The sequence below is a fragment of the Aulonocara stuartgranti genome, assembly GCF_965226115.1.
Source record: "Aulonocara stuartgranti genome assembly, chromosome: 6".
NCBI classification, from domain to species: domain Eukaryota; kingdom Metazoa; phylum Chordata; class Actinopteri; order Cichliformes; family Cichlidae; genus Aulonocara; species Aulonocara stuartgranti.
This window is the reverse complement of record NC_138944.1, coordinates 25,515,750-25,543,692: the sequence shown is the minus strand read 5'-3', so window position 1 is coordinate 25,543,692 and position 27,943 is coordinate 25,515,750. Positions and strand designations below refer to the sequence as shown.

Sequence of the window (27,943 nt, the reverse complement as noted above, 5' to 3'; positions counted from 1 at the left end):
TTTCTTCAGGTTACATTAAAGTAAAACTACAATAAACAATGTGAGTTTGTAGAAACAATAACACGCTCTCTCGGTATTTCCGTTCTCCACCTCCTCCCGCTGACGTCGCGCGCTCCGTGACGTGCTTTATTTTGCGTGCGGCAGCAGCTTCAGCTGACACGGAGAGGAGGACCGCGGCGTTATTGTCGTTTCATTTGTCCAAGTGTCGCCTGACCTCAGCACGCGGACGTGGACTTCGCGGCCGAAAGGACCATATAGACCGTTCCGTGGTGACTGTGTCGTGCGTTTCTCTGCAAGCAAGCACTGCACGACTGAATCGCACCTGCCGCGGAGCATGGTCAACAAAGACTGATCAGCACTGCGCCTGTGTGCGCCCACAAACAGAGCCGAAGCTGCACACGATTCCTCAAAGACATCTGTTTGTTTAAAAGACCTCCGTGGGCTCAGGAGGCTGCTGCTGCAGGAGAAGGTTTGCGTGCACGAAATGTGAAGTCCGGATCGGCCGAACCCGACCGATCCGTGCCTGCCAGGTTTAATTATAACACGCTTGCTTGCGCTTCTTTTTGCTTGGATATCCAATACTAGATCCTGCAGCTGCTCGAGAGACGATCAGGCCTTCATCGATCCTTTAGTGATCTAAAAATAACAACACAATCTAAACACAATCACACGTCCCGGTAAGACCAGTTTGACGGTCACCGTCAGCAGTCCCGGGGGTTCGATGTCCCCATAAAATAATAAATAATAATAATAAAAATAATAAACACAGCAGCATGTGGGTCACTCCCGAAGATGTGTTACTTGCTGGCGCGTTATGGATCACCGAGAGAGCGAACCCGTATTTCATCCTCCAGAAACGGAAGGGCCACGGGGATGGAGGCGGAGGACTGGCGGGTGAGTACCATGTTTTGTAAGCTGTTGTCATGACTCCGTAAGGGGGAAAAATCCAGTATTTCGTGTAAATTTGGGAAGAGAAAAAGGTCAGGTGATGGTCAGCTGCACGGTGACAGTGTGTCAGGCTTAACCGCAAGTCGATGCTGGACGGCAAAAAATAAATAAATAAAATGGAAGAGCACGTGACCAAGCAGCTGCCAGACGGCCTTTCACCTGGTCGCGTCTTCCTGGGAGAAAAGCTGAGCCTGCTGCTCTCACAGACCTCCTTCATGCCGGTGACAAACTGCGACCTAGGGCGCTGACATCACACAGAGGGAGGGGGGGCAAAGAGCAGATCCTTCAGTGTGTGGGATCTACTGTCTGCTTACACAACTTCCACCCACCGACCCACCCATATTGGAGGTCCATAATATGGTTTAAAATGTCTCAGGGTGTTCCTGCCTGCAGTGGAAATTAGATTCCATCCATCACAACAACAACAACTATTGCAACTGTGGTTTCAGCTGTGCAGCTGCTAATGGCTGTGAAGCCTCAACAACAGTGAATCTGTTTGAGTCTGTTTGCTTGCTCATGCTGAATCATTCCCCCTGCTTCATTCTCTCACTCTTCCTCCTCCTCCCCCCTCCTAGCTTGTTCCATCCAAAATGGGTCAAGCAGGAGGCACAGGAGAGCGACAGGTTATGGTGATGGCAGGATATGTTTTTTATTTAACAGTTTAGAACTTAAAGAAGACTGTTTTACATAGTTTTCGTACATGAGGGATATTGTACTGTGTGTGGTGATTCTGTGATGAAATAGCAGCATTCAAATTAGTTCAGGGGATGTGTTTCATATAGGAGCATCTTAAACAGCTGCTCAGACTCCTTGTGATCCAGAGCTGAAGAGAAAGTGATGCTTTTGTCAGTAATCGGTGTTCATCAGTTCTCACTCTCTGTCAGTCAGTGTCACCGCCCACTGAGCTCTAACACCTTGAACTGTGACAAGACTGAAATCTCTGAGGACCACTGTGACTGAGGAGTAGGTGAGGTGGGGGCCGGTTTCAACTGTTATACAGTAAAAGGCAGTGAGGTACATCCTGGTTCGGTCGATCCAGGATGTACAACGCGGATGTCTGACGCAGACTGACAGACAACCACAGATTTTCACATTCACACCTTCAGCCTTTGAACACAATTAACACGATAACTGTCCTGCACGAGCAGTTTAGCTGTAATGAGCGACACAGGAGTTGAATTCATACGTGCCTTCAGTGATGTCAGATAAACACTGTGCTCGGCTAATCAAGTTTTAGTTTCACCTCGGAGTGTAGTACGCTGAAATTTATTTGCTTCAAACACTGAGGGGCTGTGTAACGCAGAGGCTGCACAGATAATCAGTCCTGCTGATGACGCTCCCACAAAAGTAGTAAAAATGTAATTGTGTTACGGTCCAAGGTGAAACTAAAACTTAATTGGCTGGCTTTTCTCCTTTTCCTGCGTTGGCTGAGTGCATCTGAAGTCATTAGAGCCGCATGAACGTATAGTATAATTGTCGTCCTTGGACAAATGATCGTCTTGTGAATTTAAAATGACAAATCCCACCGTACACGTCTTAATAGTGGCTCCGTTTAAAAATCTTTAGAGATTTTCACAACACAGCAAGATTTTGTGTTGCATAGATTTGCTGTAATTATCTGGTGGATCAATGTTACAGTGAATTTCCTGAATATGTAATACAGAAACCAGTTTTAGGCAGAATAAACGGACTTTAATTCATTTTTTAACACAGTCTATTAAATTAAATGCAAATAAAGAGATGCAAGTATTATAAGTATAATAGTATAATATCTGATCGCAGGCATATTTGTGTCATCTCGTCACCATTTCCCCAGCCTTATTCCCATAAAGGAGGCCGGTAAACATTAGGGTTCTTCTCAATTCCAGAAAAAGACGAATATTACAAATTTAGACACTAATATTGGTAATATGACCTGCTATCATATTGATAATTAGACCCGCTGCCTTCTCTTCTCGGTCTCTAGTGTGTCCTTGCTGTGGCAACGCAGAGTGTGCTAAGTGGTGCTGGAAGATGATGTCATTTTTATGTAAAAGCTGAGCTTGCTGACTTGCATTGTGTGCCAGTTGGCACGCAGCACCCAGTGACACTGGCACTGCCCTCAGTCCTTTCAGGGGTAGGAGAAGCCATCAGCAGCACCGGACTCGAGCCTTTTACAGATCAGCATATTCATCTTGACCGAGCTGCAGCTCCCATGTCTCAGAGCTGGAGGGAGGTGGAAAATGGAAAATATGTGCTTGCTTTAGCTGCTTCAGAAAAACTTTGGGTTATGTGAGTCTATGGGTGTCAGCATCATAAAATATAAGGACCAACCCTGCACGAGCAGTTGCAGAACTTCTGCATTGTATGTAGAGAAACGGATAACTAACCCTTTTTGATAATATAAGGCTGGATACATCCAAAAGAAGAGGAAGATGTATCGACACAGTGAGAGCCACTTTCACATCAGTTTTTCTCTTTTTTTTAAATATTTTTTTTTATCAGCATTATAAAAGACCTCTCACTTCTTCACTGTAACCCCTCAAAGAGCCACTGAAGACTCAAGAAAAGCCTGTAGGATGAAAGATGTTAGCCGTGTGGGTGCTCATAAACGGGGTCTGTAGTGGTTAAGAATAGTAAGAATGCAAAAAGTACCACATTTATTGGCCTTCCTGTAATATTTGCTTTTTCCTCTACATGCTTATCACAACTGTGAAAATGAACCAGTTTAAGATATAAAGGTATTCGGCTGGGCTACCAAATGAGCTGTAAAAGGCTGGGAATCTCAGATTTACAGTGTATAAGCTGTACTTGCAGCATATGAGCTAACAGCGCTGCACATATAATGCAGGCTGGGAGGAGTCTGCTCACTTCAGTGTTGAACTGTTGATGGTCACATGCTGTATAATCAGCCTTTACAGTAACAGGGTAGAATATGAAATTCAGAAAGGAAGGAAATTTAAAAATGCACAACAAAATGTGTTTTTATCAGATGTAAAAGCACTGAATATGCCTATTGTGAAACTCGTTACACAATTGTAGACAGTGGTGCTTTTAGCATAAAATGACACCAAGTACAACACACTATTTCACAACCTGATAATAAGTAAATGTTTGCCTGGTGCAAGTGTGTCGTGCCGGACAGATTCCCTTATCTTGTGCTTTAAGACGAGTCTTTGATGTGAGCAGGCAGAGAGATGTGGCGAGGGAAAAGCAGAAAAATGTGTCTAATATCTTAAATTGATGCAGTGAAACATTTCATGTGGTGAAGATAAAGATCCAGCCTTGTCTTGGCTTTCTGTTATCTGAAACGGTATTGATTGTAATTCCGGGGAAGATTGTGGCCTTTTGTTTGCTTAATATAAAATCCCACACCAGCAGGGCCTCCGACTCTGCTCACCCAAGCAGAAAGAGGATGTAAACAATGGAGCAATGTATTTATACCAGTGCTGTCAGCTTGGTTTCCTGTTCTTCTGCTGAGTGAAATGCGTTAATGTTTCAGAGAATGTGGTTTGTTTCCCTCTAACAATGAGGATCTCTGATTGTGTCTGAGCGGAGAAGCACAAAACATCACATGATTTCAGTTCAGGGGATGATTGCTCTGAGTTTTCCAGCCACATGCTGGATGCTACACAGCTTCATGCTGGTTGCGCACCCACTGCTTCAGTCTGTGGAAGGAAATGTCAGCGTAAAGGCAGAGGTTTGATTTGGAACAAGCAGTCACATGAACTTTGGTTTGATGAGTTAATGCTGCTGGGGTGTGGTTTTTGGGGTTGCTTATCGTACACTTGATAAAAGATCTATCGCGATAAAGACGGTGAAATGACTGATCTCCTGTATACAGCGCCGCGGAAAGTCACAATATTCATTTCTGTATTTTTTTGCTTCCAAGGAGATAGACTTTCTCTTTTTTTCCTTCTTTTTTTAAAGGACTCTTGAGCAACAGTTCTCCAGGCTGTTCATTGAGACACTGGCTCATTGTGAGCCCGGTCCTTCTACCTGATCATTTTTAGAGGATTTTTTTTAAGCTACTTATGAATTTTCAAGCACCAAAAAAAAGTAACCAACTCAAGACATGAATCAGTGTTATGTCTACACATAACAGACAACCTTTACTGTTGTAAAAGCACATCATTTGTTTTGCTGGATCAAAAAACTGGCTTATCTTGCTATGGTGTGCTTTTTAAACTTTTAAATTGAGAAGTCGAAAAAAGTGGAGAACAGAATAAGAAGTGGTAGGTCTAAAAAAAAAAATAAATAAAAAAAAATAATCCACAACAAATGAACAGTGTCTGAAAGTTATGTGCTTAAGAAATAATAGTCCAGAGCTGATCAATCAATCTGGCTGTCAAGAAGATCTTCATAAGACTGAAGACTGAGGTATGCCACATTACACAAGATCTGGGCTGAAATCAGGAAAGAGGTACAACAATGAGTGTCTACAGCTATGGACTGGCCTATCCAGACCTCCACGTGTGGGATCATCTTTACATCCAAAGACGAGCTTTGAATGTCCTTCAAGAAGCCTGGAGAACTGTTCCTGAAGACGGCCTAAGAGAGTTCAGGCTGTGTTGAGGAATAAAGGTGGTCATACCAATTATTGACTTTCGATCTCATTAGAGTTATACAAATTCTTATACAGTTTTGTTTGTCGTATATACTGTATTTCCATGCCTATTTCATTAATTTGCTGCACCTGTATCCCACTTATGTAGCAAAATTGAAAGAAATGAGGTGTGGCTAAAGACTTTTGCACAGTATTGTATAAAAATTGGCAAAATGGGTCCAAAAATAGCTGAACAACTGTCTTTCCTGCTGTTTGCTTTGGGTTTCACTTTAAACTATATGAACCAAGCTCAAGGTGGTCATAGAAGTTCAGTGGTCTCACCTGAGTTTCCTGCGTTAAACCTCAAAGCAGACGCCTCCTCAGGCTAAGCTATTCATACCATGCAACACACAACTGAGTCTCTTTTTTCTTTTTCTTTTTTTTCCCCTCCTCAGACTCCAGGAGTTCATACTTGGACACTGAATTTCTACCTATCACATCTATTTTTGAGACAAATTACAAAATGCTGATTATTTAACACATTAAAGTCCTCTCTGAGGTGTGCATTTTTTAACCTCGTCAACGTTCTTGTGTCGAAGAGGAAGTTGTCTTCACACTCATAACAGTTTTGCTGTTTCTCTCAGCGGGGTAAACCAAAGTGTGGATTATCTCACTGGTTTCGTGGTGTATAGGACTCCAGTCACCTCTGGGTGGTTTACTGCTTTGTGCAGGCGCTTCTCAAGGTTCAAGATGTTGCAAGTATGAGTCAGTATTTTTGTTTATTTGTCTACGGCTGGAGTTCTCAGGAAACGGCTGTTACGCATGATCTGTAACATTTGGCATAAGTGTAACTAAAGAAGTACACAGCAGATATCAGTCAGGTTAACCAGCTTTTTGATGAGGCTTCTTGATCTGTTCTGCTTTTGAGAGGTAAGAGGAACTGATAAGTAGGACTGTAAAAAGAAAGGCAGAGGCAGAATTTACATGAGTACAGAGATGAGAGAGCAGAGCGGTCAGTGAGTCTAATCCATGCAGATGTGCTTATTTTATTAGTTCTCTCTCAAACTGCTTTTCCCCCATGAAAATTCAGCTTCCTTCGTTTGTCTCGTTTCCCTCCTCCCTCTCTTGCTGTCTGTGTGACTCATACTGTGTGTGCTCTGATGAGCAGCAGAACAAAAATAACCTGTCTCTCATGGCACTTAATTTTTTTATGCTTAATATAGTGCAAAAATCACAGCAATAGAAGTCTCAAGACATCTTGTGTTGGAAGACAAATACCCTAGAACTGATAGAAATCCAAAGACACCCTATGAGTAAGGATTCTGCAATGCTGGGGGATATTTTTACCATTTTCATTTTAATGTAGGAGACTTCGAGCAGAAGCAGAGTCGGGGAGGCTGCCTGTCTCCGACATGGGTTGAGGGGCTGACTGCAGAAGAGAAAAGAAAGGCACAGAGAGACACCAAACAACAAACTTGGGGGGGGGGGGGGGATCACGTCGTGCAAAAATTCATGTGTAGGTTAAAGAATAGAAGTGCTCAGTGCATCATGGGAATTCCCCCAGCAGCCTGAGCTTATAGCTGGGAAACTGAAGGACGATTCAGGGTCAGATGATCCAGCCTGAAGTATTAGTCTTATGAAAAAGAAAACTTTGAAGCTTAATCTTAAAAATAGAGAGGGTGTCTGTGTCCTGGACCTAAACTGGGAGCTGGTTCCACAGGAGAGGAGCCTGATGGCTGAAGGCTTCTGCCTCCTGTTCTACTTTTAGAGACTCGAGGAAGCAGAAGTAAGCCTGCAGTCTCAAGAACTGAAGTGCCCTGCTGGGATATCAGGAGTTTGTATGTGAGGAGAAGGATGTTAAATTTACTTCTGAATCCAACAGAGAACCAGCAAAAAGAACACAACAGTCCCTGTTAGGACTCGAGTTGCACCCATTTGGAACAACTGAAGGCTTTTCAGACATCCTGATACTAGGAAATTATAATAATCCAGCCTAGGAATAGTAGAAAACTAGCCCAGAAAGCCAGCTTAATAAAAGAAAAGTCAGAAACAAAGCAGAAGGGAGCAGCATATCTTACCTTTTACACTTATGGTAAAATAAAGCAAGCAAACCTTGGCATCCCCACAGAGCGAATTCTGATAAAATCACCGGTGTTTTTTTCTAGTTTCTTTAAGATCCAAAGGCACATATAGAGGGTCTGCCTTTGTAAAGAACACTCGGAGGTCAAAAGGCAAATTTAATAGGAGAATAAACACCCTGCTGGTCAGTTGTTTTCTGCAATCTGATAAACCTGATGGGTTCACACTAATGGGCTACAACTGACTTATAAATTATTAACTGACTTATTAACCACTATTAAGGCCATTAGTTCATAAATGCCTCGTGCAGAATGGCTCGTGTAGAACGTGTGATTATATGCAGTCATTTCTCACCCGGCACAATCATAACTGTCAGACCACACGTAAAGATCACGGGTGGGTATATGGTTGAAAAAGTGAAAGCGTTTAATGCAGAGCAGAAATGTTTTTAGCCACAGGATGTTTTTGTTGTACTCAAACCACAAGACCTCATGGTTTTCCCCTTTTGCTTAAGCATAACAGCATGGTATACAAATGTAAATACATGTTATTTGTGTATAGATGCACATGGTTGCACATTTTTAGCAGGACTTTTGTGTTGCCGCCTAACAGACTTCTTTCTGTAGTAAATGTATTCTGGGCTCTTGCAGGTTTGCTTGTTGGGACCTTGGATGTTGTTCTGGACTCGAGCGCTCGGATGGCCCCGTACAGGATCCTCTACCAGACTCCTGACTCTTTAGTTTACTGGATCATTGCTCATGGTACGTGCAGAACAACTGAAAGAAAAGCAAACTTACAATTGAAAATGTATGTTGTGCACCAATTCTACACATTTTAGCATCACATATGTGGGCCACTCCACTACAGACCCATCTGCAATCCTACCACCAGCTTTCACGCAGCTCCTGATGGTTTACTTTGCTGCTGTCACCCATGTTAGCTGCTGAATGCAAGGTGTTACATTGTGCGCTGGTGGTTTTAAAGGATTACGGGCAACGGTGCAAGAATCTGTGGTTTTCAGCCAATTGCTTGATGTAGTTTCATTGTGATTCTCATCAGGTTCTCACAGTAGTCCAATCTGCTACTTACCACAGACTGTGGCAGTAAATCATGCCATTTAGCAGCAATGCACTTTTTAGAAGCAGAACTCTTCTTTGCACCAATATTAAACCAAGTATGTAAATATTCCCGCTTTGGGCTAAGAAATGCATAAGCACTTCTTAATAGAGCTGAACGACTTCTGAGACATTTCATTTTAATTTTGTGTTAATTGCATTATTGATTACAATTTCCTAAAGGTCTGGAAAACTGCTGATCATAACACACAGGCAGAAGTTGGAAGCAAGTCGCAAAGAACGCCACAGACAAAAGTGAAGCCACAACTTCAGCAACCCCAAAGCCTGCTTTAGGGACCTAATAAGTTACATCCAGTAACTACTCTTTTCCAAGCAAACATTTTTATTATTATTCACACAAATTTCTAATCAGCCAATCACAGATCAGCTACTCAGTCCATTTAAGTATGTATTGAGTTTATGTCAAAATGACTTGCAGAAGTTCAAACAGACCATCAAAATCGAGCAGAAGGGGGATTTAGGTGACTCTGAACAAGGTTGGTTGTTGGTATCAACAGGCTGGTCGGAGTATTTTGACAGGTTACAATAACTCAAGTAAACACTTGTTACTTAGGATATGCAGAAGAGCATCTCTCGAACCTTGAAGTAGGTGGACTACAGCAGCAGAAGACCACACCAGTCTGGTCAGCTGAGAACAGGCAACCGAGGCTAAACCAGTTCACACAGACTGGAAAAATGTTGCCTGGTTTGGCAGCCTTTCTGTGGACATTTTATTTGTGTGTAGCGAGAGTGATATCAATTCTCCAAACTTCAGGGAGTTTAAAGAAATTAATCACATAGACAACTGCCGAGCAGGCTGCTCTGATAGCTGAGTTAATGTCACACTTAATGAAGATGAGGCATGATTGGTAAACAGGCAAACGGATTTTGTTCTGAACACGTGTAACAGCGTATTTAATTAGGTCGTTATCTACCAAATACAAATGTGAGAGTACCATTTCTGCTCTCTATCTGAAATGGAGGCCTACAGAGGACTTGCTTGGCTCTGAAATGCCATTGGCTCCCCTCGCCTCTCCCTCTCCTCCCCTCCCAGTTCTTAATTCCTCCCCCCAGAGATGGCAGGCGAGTGGAGCAGCCTGGCAGACATGGCTAATGCAGTCAATGTGCACTCACTGAAGGGCTGTTTTGCAGCAGTGTTCAGGGATAATGGCCCACAGTAGCAGCCATTACTGCAATCAATTTCTCCCATGACCAGAAAGACCAGTTTTAATCTCACTGCTCAGTTCTAACTAAATTGCCATGATATCCTTTCTGTTTTTTGTTTGTTTGTTTGTTTTGGGTTTTTTTTTTTTTTTTAAAGAGCATGTAATTGTTTTCTTGACTTTCACCGATACCTCCGTCCTTATTTACCTGTCTTATTAACTGCAGTGCTCTGCTGAAGAGGTAAAATATCTACTGGGAGGCTTTTAAACAAAATAGAAAAACATATTTTAAAAACATGTGTGTGTGGCTTTGGGGAACAACCCTCTGTATCACTTTTGAAACATTACGCCTTCATATGAACTGTGATTGCTTTCACAGGAACCTCCCGCAAAGAGATCACAGAGCACTGGGAGTGGCTGGAACATAACCTGCTGCAGACTCTCTCCATCTTTGAGAATGAGAATGACATTACCACGTTTGTCAAAGGAAAGGTCCAGGTAATGACTCTGACTGTACAATCGTGAGGTTAACTTGCATTCCTACTAACGGCCAGCAGGGGGCGACTCCTGGGATTGCAGAAAGTCTATGAGAAAACATCTCCTATCACTTTACTAAACACTTTTAACTTTAAGAAAGCTTGTTGTAAAGCAAGTAGTGCAGATGAGTCCACAACAGCAATGTGGATGTGTGGGTTGTCTGCAAAAACCCAACAACCTTCAGAGGTTTTTGTTTAAATTGAGGTATTTGTATTACACCCTAAGCATTTCACCTCATGCCTGTTGTGCTGTCTCTCTTCATCATGCTGCAGGGTATCATAGCGGAGTACAACAAGAACCACGATGTCAAAGAAGACGATGACACAGACAAGTTCAAGGAGGCTAGCGCTAAGTTTCGTAAACTGTTTGGGATGCCCGAAGAGGAGAAGCTGGTCAACTATTACTCCTGCAGCTACTGGAAGGGAAAGGTGCCTCGGCAGGGATGGCTCTACCTCAGCATCAACCACCTCTGCTTCTATTCGTACTTGCTGGGGAAAGAAGGTTGGACATTACCCAATTATACTGTCTTCAGTAATGTCTTATTTTTTTCCTGTTTATCGAAAGGACCTCAACCTGCAGAGATCTGAACAAGTCTTTTCAAGATTATATCGTGAAACGCTGTTGTGCCTTAAGCCATTATATTTTTCTTATATTCTTTGAAGTTATAGCCTTTCACAAAGCTTAAACCATATATTTAATGCTACTTTAGTTCACTGATATTAAAAGTATGTCCTGTTTTTTGGGGGGGCTTTTTTTTTTCTTACTTTCAGTCAAAATGGTGGTGCGTTGGGCAGATATCACGCAGCTGGAGAAGAGCGCCACCCTTCTTCTGCCTGATGTGATCAAGGTGAGCACGCGTACCAACGAGCACCTCTTCTCCGTCTTCCTCAACATCAACGAGACTTTTAAGTTAGCGGAGCAGCTGGCCAACATCGCCATGCGGCAACTGCTCGACAACAAAGGCTTTGAGCAGGACCGCTCGCTGCCCAAGCTGAAGAAGAAATCACCCAAGAAGGTCTCAGCACTCAAGAGGTAGGTCCTGGTGCAGAGCATTACTGCTTCTTTGCTTTTAGAACTACTGAATATCTACAAGTTTCTGTTATCTTATGTGAGAAATTTGCATCTTTCAGAGATCTGGATGCGAGAGCTAAGAGCGAGCGCTACAGAGCACTCTTCCGTCTGCCCAAAGATGAAAAACTGGACGGTCACACAGACTGCACCCTGTGGACTCCCTTTAACAAGATGCACATCCTGGGACAGATGTTTGTGTCCACCAACTACATCTGCTTCACCAGCAAGGAAGAGTCGCTGTGTAGCCTCATCATCCCCCTACGGGAGGTGAGTCATTCTGTTTATTAACAGCTTCAAAGAATAAAAATAAAAACAAGAAAAACAGCAGATCTTGAAAATCAGACCCACAACTTGAAGCTCAAATAAGCGGCTTGACAGTCGTTTATCTGACTGATATTGGTGTGTGTGTGTGTGGGGGGGGGCTGTCACTTCCCATCTGCTCTTAAACACAGTGTGTACATAATGCAGCTGTCATGCTGAATCGCTGTCATCCATTTCGTTCACTGAGAGCTGTAGACTGGCGTTTTAACCATTTAGGAGTCATTTTCTGTATTCGTGTATAGCTTCGTCACTAAGTTCTAGCTAGTTTCAAATGTCACAACCTCGCTTAGAGGATGTGAGGAGAGTGGAGAGTCCCAGGTATGTAACGCCAGCTATCTGCCACCTAAATGGATCCCTGAGATCAATCCCCAGGCACCTCAGCCCCGGCGCCGTTCCTCAATAGGTCACATCATGGGGTAAGGCGAGGTCTCACTGTGGTTTCATGCTTAACCCCCTGTGATGTATTTCTTAATTTGACTCATGTGATGACTCGCATGGTCAATAGTGGGACAGTGACCTCAGACGGTGTCCAAAGGGACATTCCCCACTCGAGGTAAAATACCTAGAAATCTCCCCTATTTGTTCCCCATCAGCCATAAAAAGCTGATGGTTTATTGTCGTCACCCCAAGGTGTGGTTGGGTGGGCGGCATGGACGCCCAAGTTTATGAATACGTTTTAAAGAAATACTCTGCTTTAATGTTTCCCTGTTTAATCAGTTATAATTATATCTGATGTCAGTCTTCACTGACAGACGGTGGCTCTCTTACAGCCGTAGCTGATGAGACGTCTTTTCTGGATCTGTCTCATTGTGCAACTGGAATTTGATTCGGATCTGGCTTACTATGAAAACTGTATCTTTGGATGGATCTGATGGATTTTGATTAGTCAACATCATTTAATGACTGAATCTCAATCTGTAAACAAAGTTCAGCATGAAGTGTTGCATTTAAAAAAAAGTTACTTTAAACTGCATTTAATGCCATTTTGGAGACTTAAATACAATGCAGCCTCGTCAAATATTCAAATCATCTCCAAGATCCAACTATTCCAGACATTTTTCCATCAGTGTGACTGTGACTCTCCATAGCTGCATACATGGAGAAATATGTGCAGCTAAACACATTGTTTGGTCTTTGTTGCTCTAAAATTTTACTCCCGGCATCCTGCAGGTGACCATCGTGGAAAAAGCAGACAGCTCCAGTGTGCTGCCCAGCCCGCTCTCCATCAGCACCAAGAATCGCATGACCTTTCTGTTTGCTAACCTGAAAGACCGAGACTTCCTGGTGCAGAGACTATCCGACTTCCTGCAACAAACCACCTCTAAGACTTACCTGGAAAAAGAACTCACTAGCAGCCTGAACAGCTCAGATGATGAGGTAGGTAGTTTCATTCGGTCACTGTGACATCGTCCAGGTTAAAGCTTCAAAGGCTGAATAAGATTTATCTCCAGGTTTACTCCCAGCATGGATCCCTGCTGTCCAGCAGCCCTCAGCACAGTCTGGGCTCAGAAGGCGAGCGTAAATTTAACCTGAACGACAGCAGCGTGCCCACAGCCACACAAGCCCTCATGACCATGTATCGTCGCAATTCCCCGGAAGAGTTTAATCCGAAGCTGGTGAGATAAATTGCATTTTCTTTTTTTGCATTATAATTAAACTGCACGGTGGATTGATGCTAGCTGCATGTAAATTTTTGTTGCTTTCCCAATCAGGCGAAGGAGTTTCTGAAAGAGCAGGCATGGAAGAACCACTTTACCGAGTACGGACAGGGGGTGTGTATGTACCGCACAGAGAAGACGAAGGAACTCGTTCTCAAGGGGATTCCCGAGAGTATGAGGGGAGAGCTTTGGCTGCTTTTCTCCGGTGAGGAAATGTTCAGGGTGGGCAAAATTAGAGCCCAACCGATATTAGGTACTTTAAAAATCTGACATATTGGTCGATAACATTTTTTTTTTCTTTTAGACCCTATAAATAAACTTGTATCATAAAAAATGTATTATATGTAGTTACTGGTGAGTGCTTCATACGATAATAACACAAAGGAGTTTAAAAAAGTGGGTTTTTTTATGGTCACAAGTCAATGGATTATTCCTTTAGGCTGTGTTTGGATCAGCTGATTGTTGTTTTTGTGGCTTTCCAAACACCAGTTGCCAAGAGGAAGTTGCAGAGTGCCCTCTGGTGGTAAAACTGTGCGACAACAACACTCATAACAGTTGAAGGGTGTTTCTTCTGTCTGTTCTTCACTGTTTTAATTATCATTTATTGGCAGTTATTGATACTGATACAATGTATCGGCAAATGGCTGATGTCAGTCTGGATCTAGCAACAAATAAATAAATGGTACACTGTACCTGAGAGGCCTCACATAAGATTTTAGTTTTAAACCTTTTTATGTTTTACAAACTTCTAAAATGTTAGCGTTTTTAGCTCTGATAAATTTGCTAAGCACTGTCTATTACTCTAGTTGATTTTGATGTGCACAGTGATAGTTTCTAAGACAATAATCAGCCACACATTTAAATAAATGTACAAATTTTCTTTCTGGGATTAAAACTTTGGTCTGATTATCAGAGTAAATATGGTTTAGAGACCTTTTTTTTTTCCCTTTTGTTTCGTTTCTTTTTTGGGTGGGGGGGGGTGGTCTGAAAATCAATCTCAGATCTCACTTGAATTTGTGTGGAAAAGCTTGTACATCATTTTGCAATGCTTCAGATTACACAAGGCTCCTAACTGTCACAACATGTTACGCGTTCAGGTATGCACTTGCTCCAGACTTTCCTGTTAGCAAGCTTGCGTTCATCCTCACCTGATTGGAGCCTGGTAAGCAGCAGCTCCTCCTCCTACTATGACCTACTTGTTGCTGCTGAAAGCAGTTTTCCTCACGGCAATCTATCCCGAGACGACAATTTACCGTGCTCCATTGAATCATTCAGCTGTTGCCAAAGTGTGTCTCATTTTAGAACAAATGGTTAAAAACCAGTTTGGCGAGGCTCTATTCTGGGGCAAATTCCAATAAGCGTGTTTAATGAAGTATGTGCACAGAGACATTACAGGTCCGTGAGGACTTTAATGTGTGTAATTGTGCTGCAAATTTATTCAGATGACTTGGAGGCCAATTGTAAACCTACAAATGGGTCTCTGAGCTACAGTATGTGCATGCCAAATAAGAATAATCTGTATTACAGACAGGTTTTTTTTTTTTTTGCTGTTCATTTACTCAAATCAGGTTTCAGATCAGAGCTATGATGATTACACAATCAGTTGAAATACATATGATAATGCTTGTACTACTATTTTTCATTAATGCATTTGGTTGTTCAGCTGTTGTAATTCCATTTGTCTGGGATCAAGAGAGTACAGCTGTCATCACACGCCTAAAAGATGTATTAGATTATTTAAGTTTATAAGTAAATATATTAGATCACTTACCTCTTCATGTGCAATCAATGAATCAGAGTTAGGTTTGGCATAGATTGGCTGCCCTACTGTGTTTTTCTTTAATTCTCGAATTTGTCTTTCACAGGAGCGATCAACGAGATGACCACCCACCCTGGATATTACGAAGACCTGGTGGAGAAATCGATGGGCAAATACAACCTGGCAACAGAGGAGATTGAGCGGGACCTGCACCGCTCTTTACCCGAGCACCCAGCCTTCCAGAACGAGATGGGCATCGCTGCCCTGCGCAGGGTCCTCACTGCCTACGCGTTCAGAAACCCCAACATCGGATACTGTCAGGTGCTCGCATGCTTGCTTTTTATTGGAGCGGCAGAAAAATCAGCAGTCCTTGACAATGCTTGATTTCTTCTTCTCTTCTTCGATTCCACAGGCCATGAATATTGTTACGTCGGTGTTGCTGCTTTACGCTAAAGAAGAGGAGGCTTTTTGGCTGCTAGTGGCGCTCTGTGAGAGGATGCTGCCTGACTACTACAATACCAGGGTTGTGGGTCAGTATATGGATGTCGTGTTCTCTCTATTTCACTTTTGTTTTCTGTGTATTTAACATTATTTTCTTGTACAGGAGCTCTGGTCGATCAGGGTGTGTTCGAGGAGCTGGCCCGTGAGTACATTCCTCAGCTCTACGACTGCATGCAGGACCTTGGTGTCATCTCCACTATTTCGCTCTCCTGGTTCCTCACCCTCTTCCTGTCCGTCATGCCGTTCGAGAGCGCGGTGGTGGTGGTCGACTGTTTCTTCTATGATGGAATCAAAGTCATTTTTCAGCTGGCGCTCTCCGTGCTGCACGCCAACATCCACCAGCTGCTGGGCTGCAAGGACGATGGGGAGGCCATGACCGTACTGGGGAGGTAAGAAAAGACGAAGCACTTCCTTTTTATTCAGTGATTTTTCTCTAGTGTTTCTTCATCATTAATAATTGTTAGATTCAGTATCTTTTACACACGTCAATCAGCCATGATTATCATTTTTGACACCGACTTTTTAAAACTTATCCATTGTAGGTATCTGGACAGTGTGACCAATAAGGACAGCACCCTCCCTCCCATCCCTCACTTGCACTCTTTACTCACAGACAATGGAGAACCACACCCAGAGGTGGACATCTTCAAACTCGTGCGCAGCTCCTACGAGGTAATAAACCTGGATCATGACGCGTGTTTCTAAGTTTGGTTTTGGTTATCTGAATTCACTCCAAAGATATGAACTTAGACTTTTATGGGATTTGTTTGGACTTTTACCTGATACAATCCATTTTTTGCGATTCTGCTTTTGTTTTGCTGTGATAACATCGTTTTACCACAGCCAAGCTGACCTATTTCACTTTTTTTCCCTTTCTGTCAGAAATTTGGCTCCATTCGTGCCGACGTGATTGAACAGATGCGTTTCAAACAGAGACTGAGGGTCATCCAAACCATTGAGGATACAACTAAACGCAATGTGGTGAGGAGATCATCTTACAGAATCTGGAATTAAGTAAATGTGTTGAGAGGTTTTTAATTGTTTCTTTTGGGCAGAATGCCAGTAGAGTGATCTGATCGTCTGTCCTACATTTACCCTGAATTTCATTTTCTCTCTTCTATTTTTAATTTGGTTATATAATGTTTCAGGTCAGAACCATTGTAACAGAGACTGACTTCAGTATCGATGAGTTGGAGGAGCTCTACGTGCTCTTCAAGGTGAGTTAAAGACAAATCCAGTGACTATAGATTTAAGCTGTGCTTACAATTTGCTTATACCACAGGTCTGTGTAGTAGAGGTGGGCCGATCGCTGCAAATATCAGTAACATTGATACTAATACTGGTATTGGATTGATACTAGTGCAATAGGATCAATACTTTGTTTCTCTCCAAGTTCAGTATGTAGTCCACTGAATTGTGTTAAATACATTCATCTTTAGAGGGGGTGGTGAAAAAATACACCTCAAACATGCACTATGAAAAATGTCTCAAGCTTTTTTTGACGACTGTCACGTCCATTGTATTTGTAACCTGTAGCACTGGCTACAGTTGACCCAATGAGCTTTAGAGACAGATACATTTACACTTAAAGTCTCCGATAAACTCAGGTTCAAAATACATGAGAAGGTATAAGATGTGTGGTTTTTTTGGGGGGGGGGGGGGTTTATTAACTAATTATCGTTTCATTTTTAACTCCTCTTCATAATTTCTTTAGGCGGAGCACCTAACCAGCTGTTACTGGGGCGGCAGCAGCAACCCCACAGAGCGCCATGACCCCAGCCTGCCGTACCTGGAGCAGTACCGCATCGACGTGGAGCAGTTTAAGGGTCTCTTCAACCTGCTGTTCCCTTGGGCCAATGGAGCCCATTCGGAGCCCCTGGCTGTACGCTTCTTCCGTCTTCTTGACCAAAACGCAGATGCCCTCATCAACTTTAGAGAGTTTATCACCGGTTTGGGTAGGTACAGTAAGCTTTTAATCAATTCTTATTTTTCTCAATATTATCTCTATACAGTTAACAGCTTATAACATGACTGATGATGTTCAGCTAGCAAATTGTTTTTGTAATTTGGAGGTAGTTGGAGGTGTAATGTGGCAGATCTCTAAAGCTTTTGGTTGTTTGTAGGTGTTCTGTGTCACGGGGACCTCACTGAGAAGCTAAAGCTGCTCTACAAGATGCATGTCCTCCCTGGTGAGTGTGTTTGGATTCATTGTGGTGACCTTAGAAGGTCTAAAAATGATTTCACACTAGCTGTACAGAAAATGGGAAAGAGAAATGGTTATGCTTCTTGATTTATGTGTTTTGTTTTGTTTTTTCTCTCCATTCACTGTGGAAATTGCTTTTTTTTTAAAGGGCCCGCTTTAAGAAACCCCCTGTTGATATAAATTATACCCTGAAAGCTTTTAGCTGAATGCACCCTTATTTCTGGATTTTCATAACATTTTGTCATAGAAACCAAAGGTCCATTATTCGTGCATTTAACTAGTCTGGAGCAGTTGTTTTAAGCTTTTATTGTCCGATCCCACATGTTGAGGATATCAAGTTGAATTCTAAATCCTAACTTCTTTAACAGAAATGACTCATGAACAAGAAGAACCCGACTCTGCATTTGAAGCCACTCAGTACTTCTTTGAAGACATCACTCCGGAAACATCCGTCGGTGAGGTTTCGTTCTTTTCGTTGGGATTTAGATTTGTTTTGTTTTTGCGTGAGGAATTATGCTACATAATGATGATAACTTGGCGTGGTTCTCATGATATTTGCACAAGTGAAACTTCTGTTGTGGTTATGCTTAGTCACGTGATCCTCACATCATGTGATTTGCAAATGATAGTGTGGTTGTATTTTCTTTGGGACCAAAGGCTTTGGATGCACGTTGTGCACACTGACCGTTATGAAGGAACAGCAACACAAATGAAAGTTTACACGTGTGTTTCAGCAGGTGGAGCATCCATCAAGTTGCCCCAGTTACAATCTATTAGATCAAAAGCTGTTGGGCGTAGGAAAAAACTGCTGTATAAATGCATGTGAATGAGGCTTGTAGTAAGAAAGCACAACAAGCTCAAATAGAGTAGAAAAGCGCTAAATAAGAACTATACAACTGCGTGAGTGAGTGAAGGTCCACAGCATGATGCTGTTTTTGAATATGTTGAGCATGAGTCTCTTAGCTATTATGAAGTTTAGAGAAGTAAACAGGCGCAGATCAAATCTGTGGTCAAATGACTTGGTGGTAACTTTCTAGTGCGTATACTTTTCTGCAGTCTTGTGAAAAAGAGTTTCCATCGGCCTCTATGCAGTTCTGTAAAATAAGAAGTTTTGTTAATGCAGTGCCGTAGAAAAAGGCTGAAAAGTGTAGCTTGTCTGGAAGGGTTACCAGGGGAAAGCCTCTTTATCTCTAAACAGAATATGACACAATGACTTAGGTTTGCAAAGGTCGATCTGAACAAACTGCAAGAGTCCTGGAACAAAGTCCTTTGATACCATGTTTAACAAAAGCCAATCAGATCATATGAGCAAAAACACTTCATACAAACTGCCAAGCACGGTGGTGGAAAACTGATGATCTCAGTTTGTTTAGCAGCAGCAGGACCATAGCACCTTGTAGTATGTAGTATTGTAGACCCAAATGTGAGGCTGTCTGTGTGACAGCCAAAGCTTGTCTGAAATTAAGTCATGCAACAGCACAATGACCCCAAGCACAGCAGAAAATCTACAACAGACTGACTGAAAAAGAAAAGAATCAAGGAGTCACAATGGCTCAGTCAAACTCTGGACTACAAATGCTGCTGCATGCTTTAAAATATAAATAAATTAGAATTTGTAATCCGACAACTGTTTGACCTCAACCTTCCTCTTTCTTCTCAGGCCATGACTCAAAGTGCAGAAATGAGAAGGATGATGGTTTTGTCAGAGTGACATTCAAAACTGAGAAAGGTAAATAACATGGTCACATGTATTACTGCATATAGGTCTGAATGTGTTATTCATGCTTTTCTTCCATGACCACGTTGAAAGGACTCTTAGATTTTCCTTTTAAAAAAAGTATGATTTAAGCTGGTGAACGATCACATTCTTTGTCCATTTCTGCAGTGAAGAAACTGAACACTCCTGATTACCGCCATTACCTGAAACTGTGGAACCAGGAGATGAGACCTAAACGGGAAAACACAAAAGACCTGCCGAAACTGAACCAGGTGAGACTTCATTTGCTGCACAGATTACTCAGCAGCGTGAAGACACAGCCATCAGTGACCTGTTTTTAATGTTTCTGTCCTGCAGAGCCAGTTCATCGAGCTTTGCAAGACCCTTTACAGCATGTTCAGTGAAGATGTGGCAGAGCAAGAGCTCTATCACGCTACAGCAACGGTCACCAGTCTGCTGCTGGAAATGGGAGAGGTGGGAAAGCTCTTCTCCTCCTCTTTCAGAAAGGACCACAACCAGGAGGGGAACTCGGAGCCGAGCGTGTGCATGAGAGACGTTTTAGATCCTAAAGGCACCCAGGAGGTCCAGGAGCTGGGGGACATTTTTGTCCCTGCAGGTCTTGAGAATAAGCCGAGCCCCTGTGAGGAGGGAAAGGGGGATGAAGACAGCGAGCAGCTGCCCCCTATGCAAGACATCAAGCTTGAGGACTCGTCCCCTAAAGACACGGGCACTTCCTCGGCTATGCTCATCTCAGACGACGAAACCAAAGATGACACTTCAATGTCATCTTACTCGGTGCTCAGCGCGGGCTCTCACGAGATGGACGAGAAGCTGCAGTGCGAGGACATCGCGGACGACACAGTGCTGGTGCGCAGCGACGGCGGCTCCAACGGCGAGAGAAGCAACCGGCCTCTCGGCGGGGGGCCTCACGACAGAGGCCTGCCTCACAGCACGAGCATCGACAAAGACTGGGCCATCACGTTCGAGCAGTTCCTGGCTTCCGTCCTCACCGAGCAGGCTCTCGTGCGGTACTTTGAGAAGCCAGTGGACGTGGCCGCTCGCATAACCAACGCCAAGAATGCCAAGAAAGTCGGGCGCCCCCTGTTGTCAACAAGTGACTATGAGATCTCACTGTCTGGGTGAGGAGTTATCACTAAAGAACTGTCCTAAAAGGAAAACAAGAGTATAAATCAGTGGTGTTTTGTAAGGAGAATAAAGGTAAGCGTGTCTGTGTGTGTGTGTGTGTGTGTGTGTGAGTAATAGCTGAATGAATGGGACCAAAACCTCTCTTAGTAATGTATTTTAAAATAAATTAAAGACTTTTACAACAATCACTAGACTCTGTCCAGCTGAGAAGGAACAGAACATGCATATTACGGTTCGCTCAGATGAAATCCACGTGTACGTCGTAGCTGTACTTTATAAAATATCACGCATAGGTGTTAATACTGTAATCTCTATTACTCTTAGGCTATGTAGATGTAAATGTCAGTACAGTTCCAAACTGGGACATCAATAGTCTGCAGTGCGTACGATCACCTAACGTTATATCCGATCAAACTTGTTGCTTCCTTACTTTACGAATTCCATTGGCTGCTAATGAAAACATTTCTTTGTTTCTCAGTGGATGAAAATGTGAAAAACACAAAAGAAAACCCATGAAAATTCATAAGAGTGATTTTTTCCTGAGTTTCCATGTAAACTTATTTCAGCACCTCTATAAATTTAACACAGTGTGTCACTTTGGCAAATTTCGTATGCATATTTGTATTTTCTGTGATGTTAACTTTCAAAATACGGTCCTTTTAAAAGCCCCAGTTCATTTTATCCAGTTATAATAACTAGTAGGAACCAACTAATAAAAATAATGATGGGGAAAGGAGAAAAATGATCCACATAAACAGTTTTTCTTTCTTTTTTTTAATTAAGAAGACATCCAGTCATGCCTCGTTACTACAGACAAAAGTGTTGGTCGATGGTTCAGGAAATCAAAAAAAGTTGTGTGTTCAAGGAAAATGATTAGTACACTAAAATGCCGTTAAGAGCCTGCACTCTCTTTATGTTTACAGCAAAATCCACTAAGATATGTTTCCCTGCCTTCAGGCTAGCTGTTTTGTTTTTGCTTTTTTAAAACTTTTTTATCTTTATGCTCTGTACATTTTTACGTTGCTTTTTTTTTAAATTAAAGTTCTTTTTTGTGAATACTTTCAATTGTAAACGCCCAGTGTTTAATTTATTACTCTGGGTTCTGATGCATTGTATATCACTCCATCCTATTAAAGTTACAGTTTGAATGGTTCAATGCTGCACAGTAAAATGCCTCCAGTCTTCTTTCTTCTTCTTTCACTGACCTCATATTGCTGAGCGCCTACAGTCTGAAAACAAGGAGTGATACTGCCATCTGGTGGAAGATTGGTTAACATGCTGCTCTCCATTAATCCATCCTAAACACCAACTGCATCGTCAAAGGGCTGTTCATACACTCGCTGAACACTTTATTAGGTATCCTAGTACCGGTTTAGATCCCCTTTGGTCTTTAGAGCTGCCTCAGTTCTTCATGACAGAGATTCAAGAATGTGCTGGAAACATTCCTCACAGATTTTGGTCCATGTTGAGATGATGGCATCACACAGCTGATCCATGATCTGAGTCTTTTGTTCCACCTAATCCCAAAGTTGCTCTGCTGAACTGAACTTTGGTGACTGTGAAGCACAGTAAAGTCTGGCATTTCTGACCAGAGAACTGCTGCTCGCTGAATATTTTCTCTCTTTTTTTTTTTTTTTATCTGCAAAAATTAGGCTGTGTGGGGAAAATCGCTGTAGACCAGCAGTTCCTGAAATACTGTTGGTAACAGATTACTGTACTACTCTGTGCAGCTGGATTGTTCAGTGTTTTTGATTGTCTGTGGTGAAAGAGTACATGAATGTGTACTCTTTTACTCAGTTACAGTTCGTCTCTTTCTCCCTCCTGGACTGCACACTGTGGGGCTGTGGCCTAGGTTAACCAATCACAGCTCACTGAGCTCATTTACAGCAGGACTTTCTGCTGATTGTGAGGATTGTCTCTTCTCAGACAAATGATAGAGCTATAAATAATTAATCTATTAGAATTTGTTTTCTTCAGGCTCTTCAAATACATTTTAATTGTATTTTCTTACACTCCCTCTAATGTTCACCATCATAAGTGTATGTATACACATGTTCGGGCATTTCAGCTGTGCTTTATAATTATCTTATATAGGGAGGAACAGAAAAGGCTTGAGTTTCTCCATTCAGTTCTATTTATCTAACTCGACCCAACATTTTTTAATCTGCAGTGTTTATTATTAGTGTACGTTTTACATTGCCATTACTTTTTGCAATTTCATGGCTTTTCATGCCACGGTTAGCACTGTTGCCTCACAGCAGTAAGTTCCTGGGGCTTCTCTGTGTGGAGATGTTCTGTGGGTTCTCTGTTTTCCCCTCACAGACATGTGTGGGGTTAAGCTCACCAGGGATTGTAACTTCACTGAATTGCTATCGGTCTGTGATAGCCCTGTGTCACACTGTTCAGGGCAGGGGTGGGCAATTCCAGGCCCCGAGGGCCGGTGTCCTGCAGGTTTTAGATCTCACCTTGGGTCAACACACCTGAATCACATGGTTAGTTTGTTACCAGGCCTCTGGAGAACTGCAGGAGCTAATTTAGCCATTTAAATCAGCTGTGTTGGTTCAAGGACACATCTTTTTGGACAAAACCTACAGGGACACTGGCCCTCGAGGCCTGGAGTTGCCCACCCCTGGTCCAGGGTATACCCTGCATCTTGCCCTGAGTATCCTGGGTTAGGCTCCAGTCCCTCCTGTAATGATGAAATGCAGATATAAGCTCTCTAAATATAGAGATATATCTGTAAGCTCTCTGAACCTCACCGTTTAAACAAAAAAGGGCTGAATTGAACTGGAAATACTCGGTGTAACTATAAGTATTGCAGTTTAATACAACACTGCAATGAATCGTTGTTTAGCATTTAATGAAGGTTGTTAAGCTTTAGTTGAAACAGTTTTTCAGGGGTATTTATTCAGTCTTGTAGAGGGTAGTTTGTGGTGTGCTCAAACCAATATGCAGAAAAAATGTTTAAAAACTAAAAATAATTTAATGACAAAAGAGATCTGATGATAGTAAACTTAATGGCGATAGTTTTAACATAGGGCTGTCGAATGGGACAGCATTAGTAAACGTTATGTGGGAATAATTCTCAATGTTTTTCTTGTCTTTGCTCTTTTTCTAAGAATCTACATTTTCCATACTGTTACGTACATACACCATGTGTGATGTAATGAACAGGAGCGACTGCTGGCAAACTGCTGAGAGGCCAAACATGGTGTGATGTAAAGTTCTTATCAGCTTCACTGTGAACTTCAGTCGCCAGCTGACGTCACCACACTCCCACTTCTGCCCCCCGGCCCAAAAAAGCACATCTTTAACATGAAATGTAAAAGCTGTTAGACTGAGACAGATAATAGAAATCATAAATGAGGGGTAACAGAGCAAAAACTGTATGACGCAACAATGCTGCTGATAGCACAGAGGGGTAATTTGCTGTGAGGCTCGACCATAAAGTCTGTGGAACAGATCTTGATTTAGCCGGTCAGCTCCGAACGCTCTTGATCACAAGCTTTTTGCTGTCGTTGGCTGAGAGGGGAGACGAGCCTCTGGTGAACCCTGATACCGATCTGTTATCGCTGCTGCTTGTGGCACACAGTTCATCTGAACAGTTAAATAATTACTGAGACAATATTAAAGTCGGTCACAGATCCTGGATAGAAGAAAAATCCGCTGATAAACAAATTCTACCAAGTGAAATGAAAGAAAATGCACACTCCACAGACTATATTTGAAAGCATGAACATAACGTTTAGAAAGATCGTCATCAGTTAATGACACCTGTGGAAATTTGGATGGAAATAATCGTCAGTTTCACACACCCAAAAAATGGGGACGTTATATGGTTGTTTTTCTGTGTGAGGTGACTTGAACATTGACTTTCTGACAGTCTGTGGACTTTGAGTTGACCCAGGTGTACAGGAGTACACAGTAACGCCTCTCCGAGGATGTCATAAAAACGCCAGCCAGAAAACATAAAACCACAGCAAATGATGAGTCTTTCCTTCCTGCTGAGTGGGGCCCGGTGTGGATTTTAATCTGACCAATCGCATCCTGCTCGGTACCAAAAAATCCACCCGAGGATCAAAAGGAAATTTTAATTTCGGATCATAATCGTAAGTGTGTTTCATGTCTTGAGCATCAGTCCACTTTGATTATTGATTAACCTTTCATTTAAACAGACAAATGATTTGTACAAGAGGTTAATGTTTATGTGGTTGCTTTCTAGAAGAGAATCTTACACTGATTTTTTTTGTTTGTTGTTTTAATTGTTATTTCTGTGCGTGGATGCGTACCTGTCGTCCCAGCAGTAGGAAACATGGTAGGACTTAAACCCTCAGACGTTCCTCCTCCTTTGGGTGTGAAGATGGCGAGTGCTGGAGCAGCAGCCTGTATAGCTGACATGGTCACATTCCCTCTGGACACAGCCAAAGTCAGACTACAGGTACTAACTGTGCTATCAATATGATCTTTAGCCGGTCTTGCTTTGCTGTAGCCTACTGTGGGACACAGCGTGATGTTTGCCTCATTGACGAAGAAGTCAACTTTGTCCACTTCAGCACCCTTCAGTCAAACTTCTTCACCTTTCTGAACCATTTGTTCTTAAGCTGCTGCTCTGTAAAGCTGGTTTTAACTTTGAGGACAATGTGTGACCCCAGATTCAAGGAGAGAAGAAGGCAGTGGGGGACATCCGCTACAGAGGGGTGTTTGGGACCATCAGCACCATGATCCGAACAGAAGGGCCCAAGTCTCTGTATAATGGTCTGGTGGCTGGGCTGCAGAGACAGCTGTGCTTTGCCTCCGTCAGAATCGGCCTCTATGACAACGTTAAAAATTTCTACACCGGTGGCAAAGACAGTAAGTTGTTGCCTTTTCATTAATTTTTTGGTTAAGTTAATTAAACCTTCATAATTGTTCTTACTGGTGACAGTCGTGATTTCGAGATTTAATATCCAGCTGTCAAAAATCAAAAAGATGTTTATCAGATAGATGCAGTCGGTCTTATATTCCCTTAGATAAGGAATTCAGATGAAGGAAAGCTTCATTTTAAAAATAAAAAAGTGGGGAGAGTGAAGGAAGGCTATGTCTTGCAGACAAACATGCAATAGATAATTTACGCAGAACAGAGGCTTTTCAAATCTGATAAGTTAAACAAGATTTAGGGAAAGTGTTATCTCTCTCTTGAAAGCGATAAAGGATTCTCACAGTCTGGGTTGTTGAATCAGTTTCTTATCTTCCTTATTAAACTGATACTAAAATTAGAAGTTCTCAAGCCTGTTATTAAAATAACTGAGTCTTTCCTTCTCTCCAGACCCTAGTGTACTGGTACGTATCCTGGCTGGCTGCACCACAGGTGCCATGGCGGTGTCCTTTGCGCAGCCCACCGATGTGGTCAAGGTTCGATTCCAAGCCCAGATGAATCTGGACGGAGTGGCCCGCCGCTACAGCAGCACCATGCAGGCTTACAGACACATCTTCCAACACGAGGGCCTGCGTGGGCTCTGGAAAGGTACATTCTTTGAGTGTTGCCCATTATTTAAAAAAGACAAACCATAACATCCTTTATCAGTAATGATTAAAGTATCCGTTTCCCTCAGGAACATTACCCAACATCACAAGAAACGCCCTGGTAAACTGCACAGAGCTGGTTACATACGACCTGATAAAGGAGGCCATCCTTAGACACAAGCTGTTGTCAGGTGAGGTCAGCTCACGGTTGTTTGCCTGAGCTACACAAACCCACACACACACATTCACAAAAACAGAGTCCCCGGGAGACTGCTGATTTGGCAAAAAATCCACACACCCTCTCACCTTTTTAACTGATACCAGCACAACAGGCTCCTACAGTACAGGACACGGTGTATTTTCTCTTTATGGTGCAGTGAGTACAATAGCAATATATTAGCATTTATCTCTAGAACTTATATTGCCCCATTCAGACGATTGCAAAATCCACTGACATGTTTTTCTGTGTCGCACAGCTGAGAACAAAGACCGTATTGTAATCTTTTCCCCAACTCTGTCCTCAGACAATCTGCCGTGCCACTTTGTGTCTGCGTTTGGCGCCGGCTTCGTTACCACAGTGATCGCCTCCCCAGTAGACGTGGTAAAGACGAGATACATGAACTCACCACCGGGCCAGTATAAGAGCGCCGTTAACTGTGCCTGGACCATGTTAACTAAAGAGGGGCCAACAGCATTCTACAAAGGGTAAGCCTCTTCACCTGCGCCGCCCACGACAAACTCTTCAAGAGATCCAAATATCGATAGTATCGATACTTTTATATCCTTCACGTTCAGTTTGGAGCCCACTGAATTAAATCGGGATAAAAGGAAAAATATTCTTCAGGCATACAATATGAAAAATGTCTGAGTGTTTTTGTGTTGACTGATCCTTCTACTCTATAGCGCCTTTTAAAAAAAAATGGTGAAATGAGAGGTGTGTTAACTCATTGAGTAAAGTAATGCAGTGGTCATTAAAAATTGATGATTCATCTCATAAATCATGATTATGCTCTCCTCTAAATAACATGACATTATAAGTTAAAAGTATTGGTATCGGCAATACTGGCCTTGGTATCGGTATCAATCCAAAAACAAATTGCAGCATTGCATGACACACAATTTCATTTTTTCACTCTTCACTTTTTCCATTTTGTAGATTCGTGCCCTCATTCCTGAGGTTGGGATCGTGGAACATCGTGATGTTCGTCTCCTTCGAACAAATCAAAAGAGCCATGATGGTCACAAAGCAGAGGATCGAAGTGGTTAATTGAGATTCCTCAAAGTTTGACTGTAATACCTGAACCACAACCGGACTGGCACCTGAATGAGGAAACCCTAGTAACAATAATTTCTTGTGTTAACCTTATTTAACAAATCCACTGTCCTGTGGTGAGAAAGGCGGAAATCCTTTGTTGAAAAAGGATCGCCTCCTGAAAAAGTATTGACTTTATGTGCATGAGGAGACACAGCCGTCTCCTTTTATATTTATAATTTGCCACAGTGAGCCCATTCCAGATGTCATGGATGGGAATATTACAGAAACATGCCAAGTTTGCACTGAGCCCTGTATGACTAAACCTGTCAGTTTTATATGTTAGCTAGCTTAAAGCAGTGTGCCTTTACACTGAATGACTGGTACCCATAATAAAGCATAAAAGGATGTGTTTATGCAGGTCCTGAATTTACTAGACTTGTTTT

General features: G+C 42.4%; 2 protein-coding genes across 4 annotated transcripts; both read left to right on the top strand.

Annotated features, from left to right (window-relative positions):
• The first annotated feature begins 125 nt into the window (after positions 1 to 125).
• tbc1d9 (TBC1 domain family, member 9 (with GRAM domain)) lies at positions 126 to 21,908 on the top strand. Of its 2 annotated transcripts, XM_082537369.1 has the most exons (22): positions 126 to 469; positions 586 to 894; positions 8,203 to 8,313; positions 10,210 to 10,328; positions 10,640 to 10,868; positions 11,138 to 11,399; positions 11,498 to 11,705; positions 12,930 to 13,136; positions 13,211 to 13,375; positions 13,472 to 13,622; positions 15,283 to 15,497; positions 15,589 to 15,706; positions 15,781 to 16,066; positions 16,220 to 16,349; positions 16,560 to 16,658; positions 16,826 to 16,894; positions 17,392 to 17,632; positions 17,801 to 17,866; positions 18,249 to 18,335; positions 19,541 to 19,609; positions 19,766 to 19,869; positions 19,955 to 21,908. In XM_082537369.1, exons 2-22 carry the CDS (start codon positions 774 to 776, stop codon positions 20,738 to 20,740), a joined length of 3,843 nt encoding a protein of 1,280 aa, XP_082393495.1. In that variant the 5' UTR covers positions 126 to 469; positions 586 to 773; the 3' UTR covers positions 20,741 to 21,908. The 2 variants fall into 2 exon arrangements, with proteins under 2 accessions (XP_082393495.1, XP_082393494.1); XM_082537368.1 differs by having other exon boundaries at positions 126 to 894.
• A 2,410-nt stretch (positions 21,909 to 24,318) lies between these two features.
• Positions 24,319 to 27,913, top strand: ucp1 (uncoupling protein 1). Of its 2 annotated transcripts, none has more exons than XM_082536335.1 (7): positions 24,319 to 24,852; positions 25,048 to 25,181; positions 25,396 to 25,594; positions 26,049 to 26,246; positions 26,335 to 26,436; positions 26,770 to 26,950; positions 27,402 to 27,913. In XM_082536335.1, exons 2-7 carry the CDS (start codon positions 25,056 to 25,058, stop codon positions 27,514 to 27,516), a joined length of 921 nt encoding a protein of 306 aa, XP_082392461.1. In that variant the 5' UTR covers positions 24,319 to 24,852; positions 25,048 to 25,055; the 3' UTR covers positions 27,517 to 27,913. The 2 variants fall into 2 exon arrangements, with proteins under 2 accessions (XP_082392461.1, XP_082392462.1); XM_082536336.1 differs by having other exon boundaries at positions 25,045 to 25,181.
• The last annotated feature ends 30 nt before the right edge of the window (positions 27,914 to 27,943 follow it).

Excerpts from the sequence above, each read along its gene's own strand:
- tbc1d9 (XM_082537369.1), top strand. The coding sequence starts at position 774 with ATGTGGGTCACTCCCGAAGATGTGTTACTTGCTGGCGCGTTATGGATC. Across the intron at positions 11,400-11,497 it reads AAGGTCTCAGCACTCAAGAG|AGATCTGGATGCGAGAGCTA; the intron begins GTAGGTCCTGGT and ends TGCATCTTTCAG. Across the intron at positions 19,870-19,954 it reads ACCTGCCGAAACTGAACCAG|AGCCAGTTCATCGAGCTTTG; the intron begins GTGAGACTTCAT and ends TCTGTCCTGCAG.
- ucp1 (XM_082536335.1), top strand. The coding sequence starts at position 25,056 with ATGGTAGGACTTAAACCCTCAGACGTTCCTCCTCCTTTGGGTGTGAAG. Across the intron at positions 25,182-25,395 it reads CAGCCAAAGTCAGACTACAG|ATTCAAGGAGAGAAGAAGGC; the intron begins GTACTAACTGTG and ends GTGTGACCCCAG. Across the intron at positions 26,951-27,401 it reads CCAACAGCATTCTACAAAGG|ATTCGTGCCCTCATTCCTGA; the intron begins GTAAGCCTCTTC and ends TCCATTTTGTAG.